Genomic DNA, 18,747 nt, shown 5'->3' on the forward strand with positions numbered 1-18,747 from the left:
TAAGATTTATTTATTGTTATATGTAAGTACAATGTAGCTGTCTTCAGACACACCAGAAGAGCGCGTCAGATCTCATTACAGATGGTTGTGAGCCACCATGTGGTTGCTGGGATTTTGAACTCACGACCTTTGGAAGAGCAGTCAGTGCTCTTAACCACTGAGCCATCTCACCAGCCCAAGTTTTTTCTTAATTGGAGAAATTTGTATGAAGAATTCATGTCTTACTTTTAGAGGACAGCATTTTTTATATTTCAAAAGTAAGATTATGTACACTTTTATTTTGTGAAGAAAGCCATGACATCATCAATGGACATGCTGGTGTGGAGGGGGAATTTGTATGGGGGGTCACACTCCTAGACAAAACTACAGGCTGATCAGTAATGGCTGCTCAGAAGAATGGTCTCTCCGTTATTGGTTGTTCATTGCAGAGTGGTTGTATTTATGTATTTGCAGTGGAGGGGGAGGAGTGATGTGGATCTGTTTTGTTGTTGGGGAGAGTTCTCTTTTCTTTCTTTCTTCCTTTCTCTCTTTTTTTCTTTCTTTCTTTCTTTCTTTCTTTCCTTTTTTTTTTTGAGACTAGGTTTCCCTGTAGACCAGGCTGGCCTTGAACTCAAAAATCAGCCTGCCTGTGCCTCCCAAGTACTAGGATTAAAGTCGTGCACCACCACCGCCTGGCGTTATTGTTGTTTTGAGATAGGTTCTCTGTAGATCCAGTTGACCTGGAATTCACAATGTAGACCAAGCTAGCCTGGAATTCGAGATCTACCTCCCTCTGCCTCCTGAGTCTGAGATTATAGATGTATGCCACTGTGCCAGGCAAGTGTGTATATATTTATATACATGTATATTATTGTAGTCATATATATATGCAGATACATATAAATACATTATTTTTTTGTGAGAAGGTTTCAAGACAGGGTTTCTCTGTGTAGCCCTGGTGGTCCAGGAATTCACTCTGTAGACCAGGCTGACCTCAAATTCACAGAGATCCTCCCACCTCTGCTGGGATTAAAAGTGTATGCCACCATGCCTGGCTAAAAGTTATTTTTTTACAGAAGTTCATGGATGGTATAAATGATAAATTTTTCTAATATTAATAGTTTTTACCTTGATACCACTAAGTTGAGCAGAAGCTCCAGTGTGTTCAATATTTAGCTTCATCTCACCACCACAGCCAAGGAAAGTGTTGTTCCTAAAGGTGTGATGACTTTAATACTGTTTTGCAAGAGACACTAAAGACTCCTTCATTGGGAATTCATGAAGCTACCAAGGCAATCTTTGTACGTCTACTTGTGATGCGTCTCTGTGTGTGGTGGAAGTGGTTTGGTGTTGAGCACCAAATCAACTCTAGGTTGATAACAACAGTGATAAAAACCCAAATTGATGGAATAGGTAGATTTCTGCAAAATTGTGTGTGGGGGTGTGTGTGGCAGGGGAGTGAACACAACCTATAAAGCAGCAGTTCTCAACCTGTGGGTCACGGCCTCTTTGGCAAACTTGTCTCAAAATATTTACATTATGATTCATGACAGTAATAAGAGTACAGTTATGAAAGTTATAAAGTAGCAACAAAAGTAATTTAATGCTTGGGGTCACCACAGCATGAGGAACTGTATTAAAGGATTGAAGCTTTAGGAAGATTGACTGGTTAGTGCCATAAAGTGTTGAAAGATAGGTTGTAGTTGTGTAGCGGTTAAGGATTATGGCAAAGAATCTCACGTTAAGGATGTAATAAAGGAGTATTTCTTTTGTTTGTTTGTTTTGTTTTGTTTTGTTTTGTTTTGTTTTTTTGAGTGTAGCTCTGGCTGTCCTGGAACTCACTCTGTAGACCAGGCTGGCCTTAAACTCAAAAATCTGCCTGCCTCTGCCTCCCAAGTGCTGGGATTAAAGGTGTGCACCACCACTTCAAATGCAATTAAATTGTGCTGTACATTTTCCTGTCTGGATTGATATTTACATTCTGTCTTTATCCTAATAAAATGAACATGTATCTCTTATTTCTTATAGCCTTGCATCTGAAAAGTTCCAGGTACTTTGTACAACTGCATCCCAGAAGCTGTGTGTCTTCAGCATCTTCATAAGGTGTGTAAATAAGTATTTCTTCCTGCATTTCCTTTTCCTCATATTGAGAGATTATTAATACTAAATCTATGGAAACAGTTAAGTGATTCTCTTGTTTTCTGATCTTGAAAGTCTTTGAATTTTTCCTGTTACTTGTTTTGTGTGTGTATGTGTGTGCACCTGCTTGTGGAGATTAGAGGACAGCTGTGCAAATCAGTTCTATCACCTGGGTACCATCAGGCTCGGCAGCAAGGATCTTTATCTGATGAGCCATCTTGCCAGCTTCGTTTTCTTTTACATTTTTTTTAAAGATTTTATTTATTTTATGCATGTGAGTACACCAGCATTGCTTTCTTCAGACACACCAGAAGAGGGCATTACAGATGGTTGTGAGCCACCATGTGGTTGCTGGAAATTGAACTCAGGACCTCTGGAAGTCAGTGCCCTTAACCACTGAGCCATCTCTCCAGCCCTCTTTTACATTTGTTGATGTGTGTTTTGGGGAGGAATGTGGTAGTCAGAGGACAGCATGGACGAGTTGGTCCTCTCCTTCCATCATGTGGGTTCTGGGACCTAAATAGGGTAGTCAGCCTTGATAGGAGACATTTTTTTTTTTATTTTATTTTTATTATTTTCAAGAAATCCGCCTGCCTCTGCTTCCCAAGCACTGGGATTAAAGGCGAGCACTGCCACTGTCCAGCGGCAATCTTAACCCACAGACTCCTCACTGGCCCTGGTGCTTGATGCCCCTCTCTTGTCTCACCTTCCTTCCCTCCCTCCCTTTCTCTCTTCCTTCCTTCCTTCCTTTTTTTTTTTTTTTAAATATAGGATCTTATGTAGGTTAGGCTGATCCTGAACTCATGATCTTTCTACTTTGGCTACCCAGCAGTAAATGTATCTTTTTGGGGGGGGCGGGTTCGAGACAGGGTTTCTCTGTGTAGTCCTGGCTGTTCTGGAACTCACTCTGTAGACCAGGTTGGCCTCGAACTCAGAGATCTACCTGCCTCTGCCTCCCAAATGCTGGGATTAAAGGTGTGCGCCACCACCGCCTGGCAGTAAGTATATCCTGTTCCTGGTTTTGGTTAATTTTGAATTTTTTGTTATGGTAAGAGGGGTGTAAGATAGTTTGTGGGTACGCCAGGAAAACAGAGGCTGTCTTTTTTTTTTTTTTTTTAAGGTTTATTTATTTTATGTATATGAGTACACACTGTAGCTGTACAGATAGTTGTGAGCCTACATCTGGTTGTTGGGAATTGCCTTTTAGGACCTCTGCTCGTTCCTGTCAACCCTGCTCACTCCATACATAAGTACACTGTAGCTGTCTTCAGACACACCAGAAGAGGGCATCAGATCTCATTAAGGATGGTTGTGAGCCACCATGTGGTTGCTGGGATTTGAACTCGGGACCTTTGGAAGAGCAGTCGGTGCTCTTACCCGCTGAGCCATCTCACCAGTCTCTTTTTCTTTTTAAAAGATTTATTATATATAAGTACACTGTAGCTATCTTCAGACACACCAGAAGAGGGCATTATATCTCATTACAGATGGTTGTGAGCCACCATTTGGTTGCTGGGAATTGAACTCATGACTTCTGGAAGAGCAGTCAGTGCTTTTAACCACTGAGCCCTCTCTCTCCAGCCCCTTTTCTTTTCTTCTCCTTTCCTTTCCTTTTCTTTTTTTTTCTTTCTTCTTTAAGGCAGGGTCTCAGTAGCTCTGGCTGACCTAGAACTCACAAGGCTAGCTTCCAATTTTACAGAGACCTGCCTGCCTCTGCTGTGCCTCCACATTGGCCCTGTCTTTCCATTTGGCTTCAGTGGTTGGCCAGCAAACACCTGGGATTCTCCTGTAATCCTTCAGCTGATGACAGGCACGTGCTGTCACGTCTTGCTTTTTCATCTGGGTGTTGAAACTTCAAACTCTGGGGCTGGCGAGATGGCTCAGCGGTTAAGAGCACTGAACTGACTGCTTTTCCAAAGGTCCTGAGTTCAGATCCCAGCAACCACATGGTGGCTCACAAATACCCATAATGAAATTGGAAGCCCTCTTCTGGTGTGTCTGAAGACAGCTAACAGTGAATTACGCCAGAGCGAGTGGGGCCAGCAGAGGTCCTGAGTCCAGTTCCCAGCAGCCACACACATGGTGGTTCAAGGTCATCTTTACAGCTACAATGTACTCATACACATAAAATAAATAAAATAAATCTTTAAAAAAAAAAAAAAAAGAAACTTCAAGCTCTGGTTCTCTTACCAGCTGAGCCGTCTTATGGTCCCTAAAAATAGGTCTTTTTCATCTTAGTCTTTTGTTTCTTGTTTATCCACTCCTTTCCTTTTTTTTCTTCTTTGATTTTGTTTTTTGAGACAGGGTTTCTCTGTAGTCTTGGCTGTCCTGGAACTCACTTTGTAAACCAGGCTGGCCTCAAACTGTCTGCCTCTGCCTCCTGAGTGCTGGGAGTAAAGATGTGTGTCATACCCACATGGCAATCTTTTTTTTTTTTTTTTTTTTTTTTTTTTTTTTTTAATTTTTAAGAAACAATCTCTCTGTGTAACTCTGGCTATCCAGGAACTCACAGACGAAAACTTGTGGGAGTTAATTTCCTCCATCCACCACACAGGTTCTCCTGGTCAAACTCCGGCCTGGTGGCTGGCACTACTGAGCTGTTTACCAACATTGTTGTTACTTTTTCATTCTGACTTTTGCAAGATTTCTTGTCTTCCACTTGGGTCTTAAGTAACTCAGGCTGGCCTAGAACCATTATCTGTTGTCATTTGATGGTGGCATGTGCTTTAATCCCAGCAACTTGGAGGCAGAGGCAGGCAGATCTTTGTGAGTTCCTGGCCAGCATGGTCTACAGAACTAGTTCTTTTTTTTTGTTGTTGTTTTTCGAGACAGGGTTTCTCTGTATAGCTCTGGCTGTCCTGGAACTCACTCAGTAGACCAGGCTGAGCTAGTTCTACACAGCCAAGACTACACAAAGAAACCTTGTCTTGAAAAGCAAAAACAAAACAATAACAAAAGCATTATCTGCCATAGTTGCCATTATAGGACAAGTACATAACAGGTAGTGCTCAGATAAACCAAGCACATCTAAGTGTGTCTGTGTGTGGTGCATGCACTTGGGTGTTCGGGTAGATGAGCCCAAAGGATGCCTTCCTCCACACTCTGCCTTAAGTCTTTGACTAAACCAAAAGCTCAGTGTTGGCTAGGCTGGCTGGTGGAAGTGCTCCCTCACCCCTTGCTACAGGCTGGCACAGTCATGCCTAGATTTTTTTCATGGCAATGCAAGCACTCTTACCCACTGAGAAGTTTTAGAAGCAAGCAATCATTGTATGGCCAACTGTGATACAATAGAGTTTTAAAATTTTATTTATGGGTCAGAAATGTGCAAAAATTATGTAAAGAAATGTTTATTTTGCTTAGTGCAGTTGTGCAATCCTCTAATCCCTGCACCTGGGAGGCAGAAGTAAGTAGAACTGAAGAGTAGCCCAGCAGCTGAATTCACCTACCTGAAGGCGGGTATGAAACTCCAGTGGTTGCTGGGATTCAAACTGAGTACCTTTTGCCTGGTGCTCCATCCTCTTAGTGGAGGAGTTAGATGAGCTGACTAATTTTGCTATTGTTAATGATTGTAATGTAAATATCTGATACGCAGGATATTTGATATGCAATCCCAGTATATATATAATGTTATGTCCTCTATATCCAGCGAAACTCCACCCACGCCTACAGCTGGTCATGACACAGTTGAGAACTGCTGTTCTAGAGGGACCAGATTCGGTTTTTAGGGACCAGCCTTCTTTATTAACTCCAGACTTAGGGTTCCAGTGCCCTCTTCTGGCCTGTGTGGGCACCAGACATGCAAAGCGTTATACAGACATGTGCAGGTAAACCACCCAAACATAAAATAAAAATTAGTAAATCTTTAAGAGAAATTAACACTTAATAAAACCCAGGTTTGAAAGAAGTATTTATATATACCAGGCCCCCCTTTTTTTTCCTTCTGAGACCCAGGTCTTTCTGTGTAGCCCTGGCTGTCCTGGGACTCTGTAGATCAGGTTGACCTCAAACTCATAGAGATCTGTCTGCCTGTGCCTCCTGAGTGCTGGGATCAAAGGTATGCCCCACCATACCTGGCTGAGTCACATGATTTTTATTTGTTAAATTTTAGGCTTAATTTCTAGAAGGCTTAGGAAGCTTTTGCTTTTCTTTTCTTTTTCTTTTTCTTTTTTTAAGATTTTATTTTGGCCGGGCGGTGGTGGTGCACACCTTTAATCCCAGCACTTGAGAGGCAGAGGCAGGAGGATTTCTGAGTTTGAGGCCAGCCTGGTCTACAGAGTGAGTTCTAGGACAGCCAGGGCTATACAGAGAAACCCTGTCTCGAAAACCCAAAAACAAAAAAAAGATTTTATTTTATGTATATGAGCACACTGTTGCTGTCTTCAGACACTCTAGAAGATGGCATTAGATCCCATTACAGATGGTTGTGAGTCACCATGTGGTTGCTGGGAATTGAACTCAGGACCTGGAAGAGCAGTTGGTGCTCTTAACCACTGAGCCATCTCTTCAGCCCACTGCTCTTGCTTTTCTAATAGTCATCAGCATCATAAATATTTTCAATTTAGAGAAAAACCCAAGATGTGTAGATTTCAGCATAAATGTTTGAGATAAAGTCTCAGAATTATATACTTAAAATAATGTCAATAGAATAAATGGTATAACCTCAACTTTAAATGTTATATCCTCTATATTAAAGGATTCCTTTCATATTTTTGAAATTCTAAGGTTCAAACCCAAAGTGTTGTACATATGCCAGAGGAGAGCTCTGCTGCTGAACTACACCCCAACCCAGCACCAAGCCCTTGACAAAATGAGGTTATTTTGCATTTAGTGTCCCAAGGGTCTAGAAATGGTAGAAAGCTTGCTGTAATCATCACTGTTTCTTCTGCATAATTAGCCTTTTGAAGATGCATGAGGTAAAATTATAATTATCTTAAGTATGCTGAATTAGTCATTTTTAAAGCTGTGGTTATTTTATCTACATAGAAATTTATTCATTATCTTTCTAAAATATTACAAACATCTTGATCCTGCAGAGGCATAGTAATTCAGATTGTTTCCACTTCTGCTTCTTGGCTGGAGGACTGTTTTGTGTCTCCTGATAATTAATGCTTGGCTAATGTCTTTAATGCACTCATTACTAACTAGTAACATCGCCTCAGATGTCTTTGTTAGCTTCTGGTATGTCAAAAGTAAGCTAAGAATTATTGAAGAAATAGATACCCACTGTCAGTGTTAGAAAGTACCAATCCCAGAACACTGGAGGCAGAGACAGGCTGATTTCTTTGAGATTGAGGCCAGCCTGGCCTACATAAGCAAGTTCCAGGACAGCTGGGGCTATTACACAAAGAAACCCTCTCTTGAAAAACCAAAAAGAGGGGCTGGCGAGATGGCTTAGCGAGATGGCTTAGCGAGATGGCTTAGCAAGATCTGACGCCCTCTCTTTGCTGGTGTGTCTGAAGTCAGCTGTAGTGTACTTATATATAATAATAAATAAGTCTTTAAAAAAAAGAAAGAAAAAGAAAAACCAAAAAGAGAGGAGAGGAGAGAGAGAGAAAGAGAGAGAGAGAGAGAGAGAGAGAGAGAGAGAGAATATGATCTATGTAGTCTCTAAAAACTCTCAAAATTATCCAGCTTAGTAATACAGGTTGTAGAAGAGCCAGGTGTCATATATGCCAGTGTGGGTGGGGGTAGAGGTGGGAGAGTCAGTGACAGCCTTTACTCCCTTGAACCGTCTCACTGGCTGTCTATGTAGTATTTCTGTTACCATCATCTGACAAAGGAAACTGGTACTGAAAGCACTGAAGTAAGGGAGAAAGTAGGAATTTACTCTCATCTAGTGGAACTGATTAACCAGCGTTGCAAATGACTGACATTCTAGTCTCCTGCTATCTATGTTTTTATAACTGAAATCAGTTTCTAGTAATTGTGTCTTATCTATATACAACTTAACCTGTTTATGCAACTGATGTTTAGCTTTATTGAACAGTCATGTGGTAGGTGTGTGTGTTCTTGTGGAAAACATCTCAGAATTTGAAATCCAAATGAAATGTTTGGTCAGTAGAGTAATGTATTGCTTTGGATGGTGACAGTGGAGCAGAGTCCACCTGGACCTCTTTCTAGAATGTGTTGACTGATCTAGTCCAGATCTGTGACTAGGATTTGTATTAGAGTGAATATGATTTCATCTTCATCCAGGTAAAGTAAATTATCATGATTATGACAAGATCAGCTGTAGGAACAGTAACATGATTTCCAGCCTCTTTCTCTTTTGCGTAGGAATGCTTCCTACAATGCAAGAAAGAAGTGCTATAGGGAAAATGACTTGCTTGTCTAAGTTTCCTTTTAAGAAAAATACCTTGGCTGGGTGGTGGTGGCGCATGCCTTTAATCCCAGCACTTGGGAGGCAGAGGCAGGCGGATTTCTGAGTTCCAGGACAGCCAGGGCTACACAGAGAAATCCTGTCTCGAAAAACCAAAAGAAAAAAAAATACCTTATTTGAGTAACTATAATTCTCTTCTAATTTATGAAAAATTATTTGCAGCCTTTAGTGCTTAGCTGTTAATAACAAGTGTGTTTAGTCTTTTATAATGAACTTCATTATGGTAAAAGCCTGCTTTCAAGAATTTTTTAAGGGCATAGTCCCCCCCTTTTTTTAGAATTATTTATTTTATGTGTATGAGTACACTGTAGCTGTCTTCTGGTACAACTTTTCCTCTTGTTTTATACTTGACTGTAAAGACTACAGACATTTTAATAAAGTGATTGACAAATACTTTCTACCCACTTATAAGTCTTGTTTGGAAAGAATTAAATTTTAATTTTTGGAGATAGTGTTTGTCTCCATAGCCCTGGCTGTCCTAGAACATAGCCATGTCCTATGTAGACCAGGCTGACAAACTCACAGAAATCGTCCTGTCTCTGCCTCCTAAGTGCTGGAAGAAAAGGCACTCACCACCTTGCCTACTTTATCTCAAAACATTTTTTAAAATTTATGTGTTTTATGTATAAATGTTCTCTCTGGATGTATGTTTGCCTGCCAGAAGAGGGCATCAGACTCCATTATAGATGGTTGTGAGCCATCATGTGGTACTTGGAACTGAATCCTGGTCCTCTACAAGAAAAAGTGCTCTTAACTACTGAGCCATCTCTTCATCTCCTTTGATTGTTGTTTTTGAAATAACGGTCTAATAGGCTGGCCTGGAGCCTATTACTGTGTAGCCCAAGCTAGCCTTGAACGTCCAAACCTCATGCCTTTACTCTTCAAATGCTGGGATAACATGTTAGAGGCAGTGGAATTGAGGTTTTGGCTTGAATATAGTTAATCTTGTTTTAATTTCCTTGTAGGGAGTGACCAGTGTGACCCAAGTGTTGGTTAGACTGGTGTTTGCTTTCTGTTGCTATGGTAAACATCATGACCAAAAGTAACTTGGAGAGGAAAGAGTTTTATTTCAGCTTACAGGCCATATATAGATATACATCATCAAGAGAAGCCATGGCAGGAGCTAGAGGCAGGAACTGAAGCAAGAGAAAGTCTATGGAGGGAAGAGTGCTTACTCCCCATTGGCTTGGTCAGCCTGCTTTCTTGTACAGTCTGGACATGGCCAGGGGTAGCAGTGATGACAGTGGGCTGGGCCCTCTCACATTGATCATTTAGAAAATGTCCCCATGGATTTGCATACAACATAATCTGATGGATGCAATTCTTCAATTGAGGGTCCTTCTTCCCGGTAACTCTAGTTTGTGTCAGGGTAGCAAGAGACAGATGGGTTGTGATGACATTTGCTTTTAATTCCAGCGCTCTAGGGAGGCAGAGGCAATTGGATTTGAATTTGTGGCCAACCTAGTCAATAGTAGTTTGAGGATAGCCTGAGCTATATAGTAAGACCTATCTTGAAAAAAATAAACCAAGTACATGATACACACACACTCCCACACATGAAGAAGGGCTAAGTACAATAGAACATAAATCCCAGCACTTGAGAGACAGAAGCAAGAGAATCTCTGTGAGTTCAAGGCCAGCCTGGGCTACATATTAAGTTCCAGGATAGTCAGGACCATAGAGAGAGACCCATCTCAAAAATAAATAAATAAAAAACAAAACAAAAACTAAAAACATACCTAGGGAGGCTACATGGAGTTAAAACAGCAGTATACTCCTAAAGTCTGTGGTACAGCTTCGAGTCTTCACTCCATAAGCTCCAGTCTGCATCAATCCTTGGACATGCTTCTGCTGGCAAGAAACCCCCAGTTAGATGCCTTCTGAAATCCTGAGTCTCATGTCACTCGTGGTCTGTGCGTACACCTTGGGCCTGGGTTTCTTGGTACTGCAGAGTGCTGTGATAATGAACAGTGCACAATCTACTCTTTATAAAGACATTGTGTGGGCTGGAGAGGTCCTGAGTTCAATTCCCAGCAACTACATGGTGGCTCACAACCATCTGTAATGGGATCTGATGCCCTCTTCTGGTGTGTTTGAAGACAGTGACCGTGTACTCATTATATACATAAAATAAATAAAAGACATTGTGGGACGGGCAGTGGTGATGCATGCCTTTAATCCCTGTCTCGAAAAAAACTAAAAAATCAAAACAAAACAAAAAAAAGACATTGTTTAGTGTGCTTTTTCCACATGAAGACTGTGTACCAGTAATTTAGTACTAATGGCAACAGCAGGGGGATCAGAAATTAGACTTATTTAAGGCAATTAGCTTTGGGACAGAGCGGTTGATCAAAGAATTGAGGATATTGGAAATGACATCAGTAGGTTTTGATTTTTTTTTTTTTTTTTTTTTTTTGGTTTTCAAGACAGGTTTTCTCTGTATCGCCCTGGCTATTCTGGAACTCACTCCATAGACCAGGCTGGCCTTGAACTTAGAAATCCGCCTGCCTCTGCCTCCCAAGTGTTGGGATTAAAGGCGTGTGCCACCACTGCCAGGCTAATAGTTGGTATTTAAGAACAGTGCAAAGTAAGCTATTCCCCAGTTTCTCTCCCCCCACTTCTCTCTCTCTCTCTCTCTCTCTCTCTCTCTCTCTCTCTCACATGGCTGTATATATTTATCATTTTGCCTTACATTTATCAAATATGGTTATAGACAGTGCTTCATGTGCTCTGTGCCTGCAGCTTTGTGCTATAAAAAGTACATTAACTGCTCTCATTGTGGCCTAATGACTCTTGATTTCAAGGGTGACTCCTGCTTAGCAGTTCTAAGATTGCTTAGTGTTTTTAGAACAGTGGAGCATGTCTTTCTAGTACAAATCTATTTCCTTTCCCAGCATCACTGTCAACTGCTACTTGCTTTTTTGAGAACCAGGGATATGTAACTCAGCTGATAGAGTACCATGCAAAGCCCTATACAGGTTTTACTTTACTTTTTTTCTTTTCTTTTTTGCCTTTTTGAGACAGGATCTCTATGTAGTCCTAGCTGTCCTGGAACTCATTCTGTAGACCAGGATAGTCTCAAACATACAGAGATCCACTTGATGTGATTGTCCCGAATGTGGGAGACTTGGAAGATCCTAAATGCTAGACATTTAGCATTGAGAATACCCAGCCATAGGGAGCAAATAAGTGTAGGTGTTTGTGTCCTGAAACAACTTTCAGGAATCTTCTTTCCTTCCATCATTGGTGTTAGGGAAGGTGCTCAGGTCAGTCATTAGGCTTGCATCTCAAGCTCTTTTACTCCCTGAGCAATGTCATTCACCTTCATATCTGCTCAGAAGAACTTAAGGTAAGAGAAATAGACAATTTATTAAGAAAAAAAGGCATTCCCAAGAACAGAAGTGAGCTAATACACTGAAAAAGACACACAATCCAAAGTCTTGTTTTCCTTTCATACAAAGTGGGCTGCTACCCTTCTTTCCGTTTCCTGCACTTGGTAGTTCCTTTATGTCTGCTGTCTTAACCACTTACAGCAAGACAAGACTATACTGTTTGTCAAAGTAATGCCTTATCTGGCCACTTGTGTCTTGTGTGTTTTAAAGGCATGTGCACTTCTGTATATTTTTTTGTTTGTTTTGAAACAGTCTCACTATATGTATCTTTGGCCACCCAGGAAGTTGCTGCTTAGACCAACACTGGTTGTATAGAGATCCCTCCATCTCTACCTCTTTTGTGGGAGTAGGGACGTTGGGGGGCAGTGTTTAGGAATTCACCAGTTTGTCCTTCTACCAAGTGGGCCCTGGGTGTTGAACTTGTGTCATCTTGCTTGGCAGCAGTACCATTTTCCAGAAAATGGTATCAGATTCCTGGAACTTATGTGAGTGCTCAGAATTAAACCCAAGGATTTTGAAAGAACAGTCAATGCTTATACCACTGTGCCTTCTCTCCAGCCCAGCAGCAAACACCTTTTTGCTTTAAGTCATCATGCTGCTCAAATTTTTTATTTTTTTAATTTTATTGTTTGCTTTGAGACTGGGTCTTACTATGCCGCCCTAGGTGGGTTAGAACTTTGTATAGACCACGCTGGCCTGAAACTCGCAGATCTGCCTGCTTCTACCCTTCTTTTTTTTTTTTTTTTTTTTTTTTTTGATTTTTCCAGACAGGGTTTCTCTGTGTAGCCCTGGCTGTCCTGGAACTCACTCAGTAGACCAGGCTGGCTTTGAACTCAGAAATCTGCCTCCCTCTGTCTCCCAAGTGTTGGGATTAAAGGCATGCATCACCACCACCTGGCCCTGAATTCAGATCTTTAGCCTAAGTAGCAAGCCCTTTACTACTAAGCCAGCCTCTTGACTGATTTATTGGTTGGTTTGTTTTGGTTTGGTTTTTTTTTTTGAGTCTCACTCTGTAGCTCTTGACTGGTCTAGAACTTACTGTGCACATGAGACTGGCCTCAAACTCCCGTAGATCTGCCTGCTGCCATGCTCAACCGGTATCCCACAGTATTACATTATTCACTCTGATCATTGTGTGTGTTTTGTTTCATGCTGCAGCCCAGTCCCCATTCGCAGCAATCAAACTGCCTCAGCCCCTGAGTACTAAAAATATGGACATAAGCAATCATGCCAGGCTCTTATTATAGCCCTGGCTAGCCTGGAACTCATACTGTAGACCAGTCTGGCCTCGAACTCAGAAATCCACCTGTCTCTGGCTCCTAGTGGATTTCTTAAAAAAGATTTATTATTATATGTAAGTACACTGTGGCTGTCTTCAGACACACCAGAAGAGGGTGTCAGATCTCTTTATGGATGGTTGTGAGCCACCATGTGGTTGCTGGGATTTGAACTCATGATCTTCGAAAGAGCAGTCAGTGTTCTTAACTGCAGAGCCATCTCTCCAGTCCCCACCTAATGGCTTTTAATCCTTTACCATTAAATATAGCTTTTGGTGTTTAGTTTTGGATGCCAAATAGAACATTGTTCTAGAATTTTTAATTTGAAAACACCAATAGTGTGCCTCCTTTCTACCCTGTGGCCACTAAAATGTGTCCTCCTGTGAGGCTGCTGATGGATTCTGCGCATTTTAAATAATGCCTTTTGTTTATTTTTAAGGGATGGCTGCCATCAGGAAGAAGCTGGTGATTGTTGGTGATGGAGCCTGTGGGAAGACATGCTTGCTCATCGTCTTCAGCAAGGACCAGTTCCCAGAGGTTTACGTGCCCACAGTGTTTGAAAACTATGTGGCAGATATTGAAGTAGATGGGAAGCAGGTGAGTTCAGGTTTCATAAGAGTTGATGCCCTTGTGTGTTAGGTACTGTTTAAATTAATTAGACTTTTTAGTATACAGTGTGACAAAAATGTTAGAAACAGAAATCCATTTTCCTTCTACCACCTTTTGTGGGGGATGATTTGGACTAATTCGTTGATCAGTTGGTACTTGGATGTTGCGACAACTCAAGCTGATTTTTATATCACTGTTGAACCAAGGCTGGCTTTAAACCTTTGATTTTTCTGGGCTCTATCTTGTTTATTTTTGAATCAGGGTCTTATATACTCAGAATTTTCCTTCCACAGCTTACTACATAGTAATTACAAGTATGTGTAATAGTGCCCAGCTAGTATAGTGGGTTAGACTAACTGTTCTGCACTCCAGAGTTTCTCATTATAGAGCACCTTTTTGGGTCAAGAATACAAATAATGTAGGGAATACAAGCTGGGCATGGTAATTCATGTCTGAACTCCTGCAGTATAACTTCCAGATTGCGGTGGGGAGGTGAGGTGGGCTGGGAGATGACTTAAAGTTAAGAAATTCTCTTTCAGAGAACCTGAGTTCAGTTCCTACATAGTAGCTAGTATCTGTCTGAAACTCCTGTCCAGGGTATCTAACATCTATGATTGATTACCTATGGTCATCGGGCATATAGATGATATAGATGATACAGACAGACAAAACATTCATACACATAATATAAAAATAGATATTTTTGAGTTCGAGGCCAGCCTGGTCTACAGAGTGAGTTCCAGGACAACCAAGGCTACACAGAGAAACCCTGTCTAGAAAAAAAACAAAATAAATAAATAAATAAATGAATAAAAAAGAAATAAATATTTTTTTTAAGTTCCAGATCAGCCTGAGCTAGAGAGTAAGATTATCCGTTAAATAAACCAACAAACAAATAAATATGTATAAAGGTGAGTAAATATATATCTCAGGATATAACTCAATTGGAAGAGTGAACACTGCTATTTAGCCTCCACCATATAAATCAGAGGTGGTATCACATGTTTCTAGTCCTGGTAATGGCAGCTGGAGACAGGAAATCAGAAATTTAAGCTACTTTTAGCTTCTCAGCTACATAACAAGTTTAAGGCCAGCCTGGAGTACGTGAGGTCTTATTACAGTAAAATAAAATATAAAGATATGCCAGGCTAGCACATGGCATACTAGCATACACACATAATCCCAGCACTTGGCAGGCAGAGGCTAAAGTAGGCTGCATAGTAAACCCTGCCTCGGGGAATGAAAGAATATTGGTGTGGTGATATAGGCCTGTAGTTATAGCGACTTAGAAAGTTGGAGCAGAGAGATCACAAGTTCAAGGTGAGCCTGACAACTTCGTGAAATATCTCAGACTTAGTGTGTACACACACAAACACACACTGGACTGGTTATGTAGCCTATTTTTAGTCTGCAGTGCTGGGCTGGGAACATTGGGAACTTGTGTATTCTTTGAAGGTGACCTACCTTTGCAGTGTCTTGCCACTTGAGTCTCAGTCTTTGCATAGATGCTCAGATCTAAGTGTTTCTGTGGACCTGATAGGGACTGAGTTTTACGGATGTCACATATAGACCATGGGTGGAAATTTGCTGTGGTCCTTTTGACCTTTGACTGTTGCCATGTTGCCTTCTTGTCTGAGATTAGCATATCTATAACTATAATTTCCTAAGTTTTGAAAGCCAACAGTATTTTCTCTTGGACATATTTTCTGAGCCTGAATATCTTAGATAAACCAGGATCTTGTCTACAGGAAATTTATTGATGAGACTGAGAATGTAGCACAGTTGGTAGAGTTTTTACCAGAGCCTGCATGAGGCCCTATATCCTCTTCTAGCCTTTCATAAAAACTAGACATGGGAAGCACATACCTACAGAGTCATCATGAATTTGGGGACAACCTAATTTTCCTGCAGCCTTGTCTAAAAAAGAAAAATAAATAGCATGTTTACTAAAATCTTTGAGTAATAATCCATAGTTATCTTTCCTGTGCTGTTATTCTTGAACATAACTTAACCAGAAAAGATAGGAGAGTCCTTCATTTAAGAAGAGATTTCTGAGCTGGGCAGTGGTAGCGCATGACTTTAATCCCAACACGTGGGAAGCAGAGGCAGGCAGATTTCTGAGTTTGAGCCCAGCCTGCTCTACAGAGTAAGCTCCAGCCAGGGCTATGCAGAGAAACCCTATCTTGAAAAACCAAAAAAAAAAAAAAAAGAAGAAGAAGAAGAGATCTCTGAAATAAGGGCGTTTGATCTGAAAATGGGTATCCACAGGTACTGTTTACCTCAGAGCAATTCAGGAGGCACCAAAGGAGAAAAGTTACTTAGTCTGTTAGTCAAAGTTTGATTTTCTTTCTTGGGTAGTCTTTTTTTCTTACAATATGTTAATCTAATAAATACTTTCATTAAATGATTTCCATTTTTTTTTAAATTATTATATATATAGTTAACCTTATTTGTCCTTCCAACTCCATATAAAATAGTGGTTCTCACCCTTCCTAATGGTGCAACCCATTTTCATTGCTACTTAGTATCTGTGATTTTGCTTTTATTCAAGAATTGCAATATAAATATCTGATATGCAGTTTGACTGTTAGTCCACAGGTGTACTGTAGCACATGTGTCATATTAACATTGTACTTCTGTGGTTGTTTTTCCTGTCATAGGTAGAGTTGGCTTTATGGGACACAGCTGGGCAGGAAGATTATGACCGCCTGAGGCCTCTCTCCTATCCAGACACTGATGTTATACTGATGTGCTTCTCCATTGACAGCCCTGATAGTTTAGGTGAGTAGCCTGCGGGCTGGCTGCTTGTCATTATTCAGATGGAAAACATCCAGTATCTTGGATCCTTTCTGGGTATCAAGTGGTTCAAATGCAGATATTCTGACATTCTTTCAGAAATGGGTCCTGCTGGGCTGTGCTGGTCCACACCTATAATCCCAGCACTGGGAGGCAGAGGTAGTGTAGTGTGGAAGCCAGACTAGCTTCAACTGTGTAACAAGACTCTCAGAAACAAAAAGAGCTGGGAATGATGGCTCACTCTCTTAGTCCCTGTTCATGGGAGGCAGAAGGAAGCAGGTGGATCTCTGTTGACTTTGAAGCCAACTTTTTTTTTTTTTTTTTTTTTTTTGTTTTTTTTTTTTTTTTTTTTTTTTGGTTTTTTTTTGGTTTTTTGAGACAGGGTTTCTCTGAGTAGCCCTGGCTGTCCTAGAACTCACTCTGTACACCAGGCTGGCCTCGAACTCAGAAATCCACCTGCCTCTGCCTCCCAAGTGCTGGGACTAAAGGCGTGTGCCACCACTGCTTGGCTGAACTTGCTCTGTTAACCAGGCTGGCCTCAAAATTATAGATCTTCCTGCCTCTCTGCACATGGCATGGTACATATGAAGCTCAGAAGACACCAAGCAAGAGACAGCTCTCTCCTCTACCACATGGGTCCCAGTGCTCAAACTCAAGCATCTTTATCTGCTGAGCTATTCTGCTTGTCTCCACTGTGCTTTTTGAGATAACAGTGGAAAAAGAAATGCCTTTCGTCCTTCAAAGTGGGATTAGAATGTATCCTCGAGTCTGTGCATTTTTTCTTTCAGAAAACATCCCAGAAAAATGGACTCCAGAAGTCAAGCATTTCTGTCCAAATGTGCCCATCATCCTGGTTGGGAACAAGAAGGATCTTCGGAATGATGAGCACACAAGACGGGAGTTAGCCAAAATGAAGCAGGTATGTGGTGGGGGCAAGAAGAGCAAGAGTTCTGTTTCACATAGATACACACACATACACATAATTTTAGACAGCCTTGGCTGTCCTGAAATCTCAGGTGTTCTGATGTTGGGGCTTCTCCTGTAAAGGAGGATATAAAGTGTTTAACACAAAGAAATTCAGAAAAAAAATAAAAATATAAAAAAAAGAAAAAAAAAGAAATTCAGTGTCAAGGACAGGCACTGTTGCCATTCATAGGTCTAGTCCCTTGTAGAGCTAGATACAGGAGTACTCTTGGGATTACTAACTTGGTGCTCCTTGCCCTTGCACTGCACTCAGTAAGCTATTCTTGGACTGGGAATCCAGTTCAGTTGCTTGCCTAGCACCAGTGAGGGTGGGTGGGTGGATGGATGGATGGATGGATGGATGGATGGATGGATGGATGGATGGATAATATATATCAGCACCATTATAACAAAAAAGGCTGCCTGTGGATTCCTTACTTAATCTTCCAGAGTTTGTCTGATGCTTCTCTCTACATGCAAAAAGGAGCAGGTTTAATAGACACAGTAGTTTTGGGGTATTCATTATAAGTTTGAGATGCATGATTCTTTTTGGTTTTTTGAGACAGGGTTTCTCTGTATAGCCCTGGCTGTCCTAGAACTGACTCTGCAGACCAGGATGAACTTGAACTCAGAAATCTGTCTGCCTCTGCCTCCCAAGTGCTGGGACTAAAGGCGTGCGCCACCACTCCCCATCGAGATGCATAATTTTTAAATATGGGTTGGTATAAGTCTTTTTTAAATCAAGAGTGGTGGCACATACCTGTAGTCTCAGCTGTTTAGGAGCTTAAGGCAGGAGAATCACTGGGTGGTTATCCTCAGAGACCTAAGTCCTATCTCAATCAAAACAGTTGAAAAAAAACTTAAATGTTCTGCAAAGTAAGACTCATGCTGACTGTGATAGCACATGCCTTTAATCCCAGTACTCTTGAGTTCTAGGCCAGCCTGGTCTACAAAGGAAGCTCCAGGATAGTGAGGGATACATAGAGAAACACTCTTTATTAAAACAAAATAGAGCTGGAGTGATGGCTCAATGGTTAAGAGCACTGACTGCTTTTCCAGAGGTCCTGAGTTCAATTCCTGGCAACCACATGGTGGCTTACAACCATCAGTAATGGCAACTGATGCCCTCTTCTGGTGTGTGTCTGAAGATAGCTAGAGTGTACTCATATAAATAAAATAAGTAAATCTTTAAAAAAAAAAAAAGAAAAGAAAA

General features: G+C 41.1%; 1 protein-coding gene across 1 annotated transcript in view; it reads left to right on the plus strand.

Moving 5' to 3' along the window:
* Positions 1 to 17,631, plus strand: part of Rhoa (ras homolog family member A) — a 25,312-nt gene extending 7,681 nt beyond the window's left edge. The window contains exons 2-5 of the mRNA XM_031346400.1: positions 2,008 to 2,082; positions 13,606 to 13,763; positions 16,436 to 16,556; positions 17,360 to 17,631. Of these exons, the coding sequence (XP_031202260.1) occupies positions 13,608 to 13,763; positions 16,436 to 16,556; positions 17,360 to 17,616 (534 nt within the window). The 5' untranslated portion in view covers positions 2,008 to 2,082; positions 13,606 to 13,607 and the 3' untranslated portion in view covers positions 17,617 to 17,631. The remainder of the gene's footprint in view (positions 1 to 2,007; positions 2,083 to 13,605; positions 13,764 to 16,435; positions 16,557 to 17,359) is intronic.
* The last annotated feature ends 1,116 nt before the right edge of the window (positions 17,632 to 18,747 follow it).

The sequence above is a fragment of the Mastomys coucha genome, unplaced genomic scaffold, assembly GCF_008632895.1.
Source record: "Mastomys coucha isolate ucsf_1 unplaced genomic scaffold, UCSF_Mcou_1 pScaffold23, whole genome shotgun sequence".
Lineage (NCBI taxonomy): Eukaryota > Metazoa > Chordata > Mammalia > Rodentia > Muridae > Mastomys > Mastomys coucha.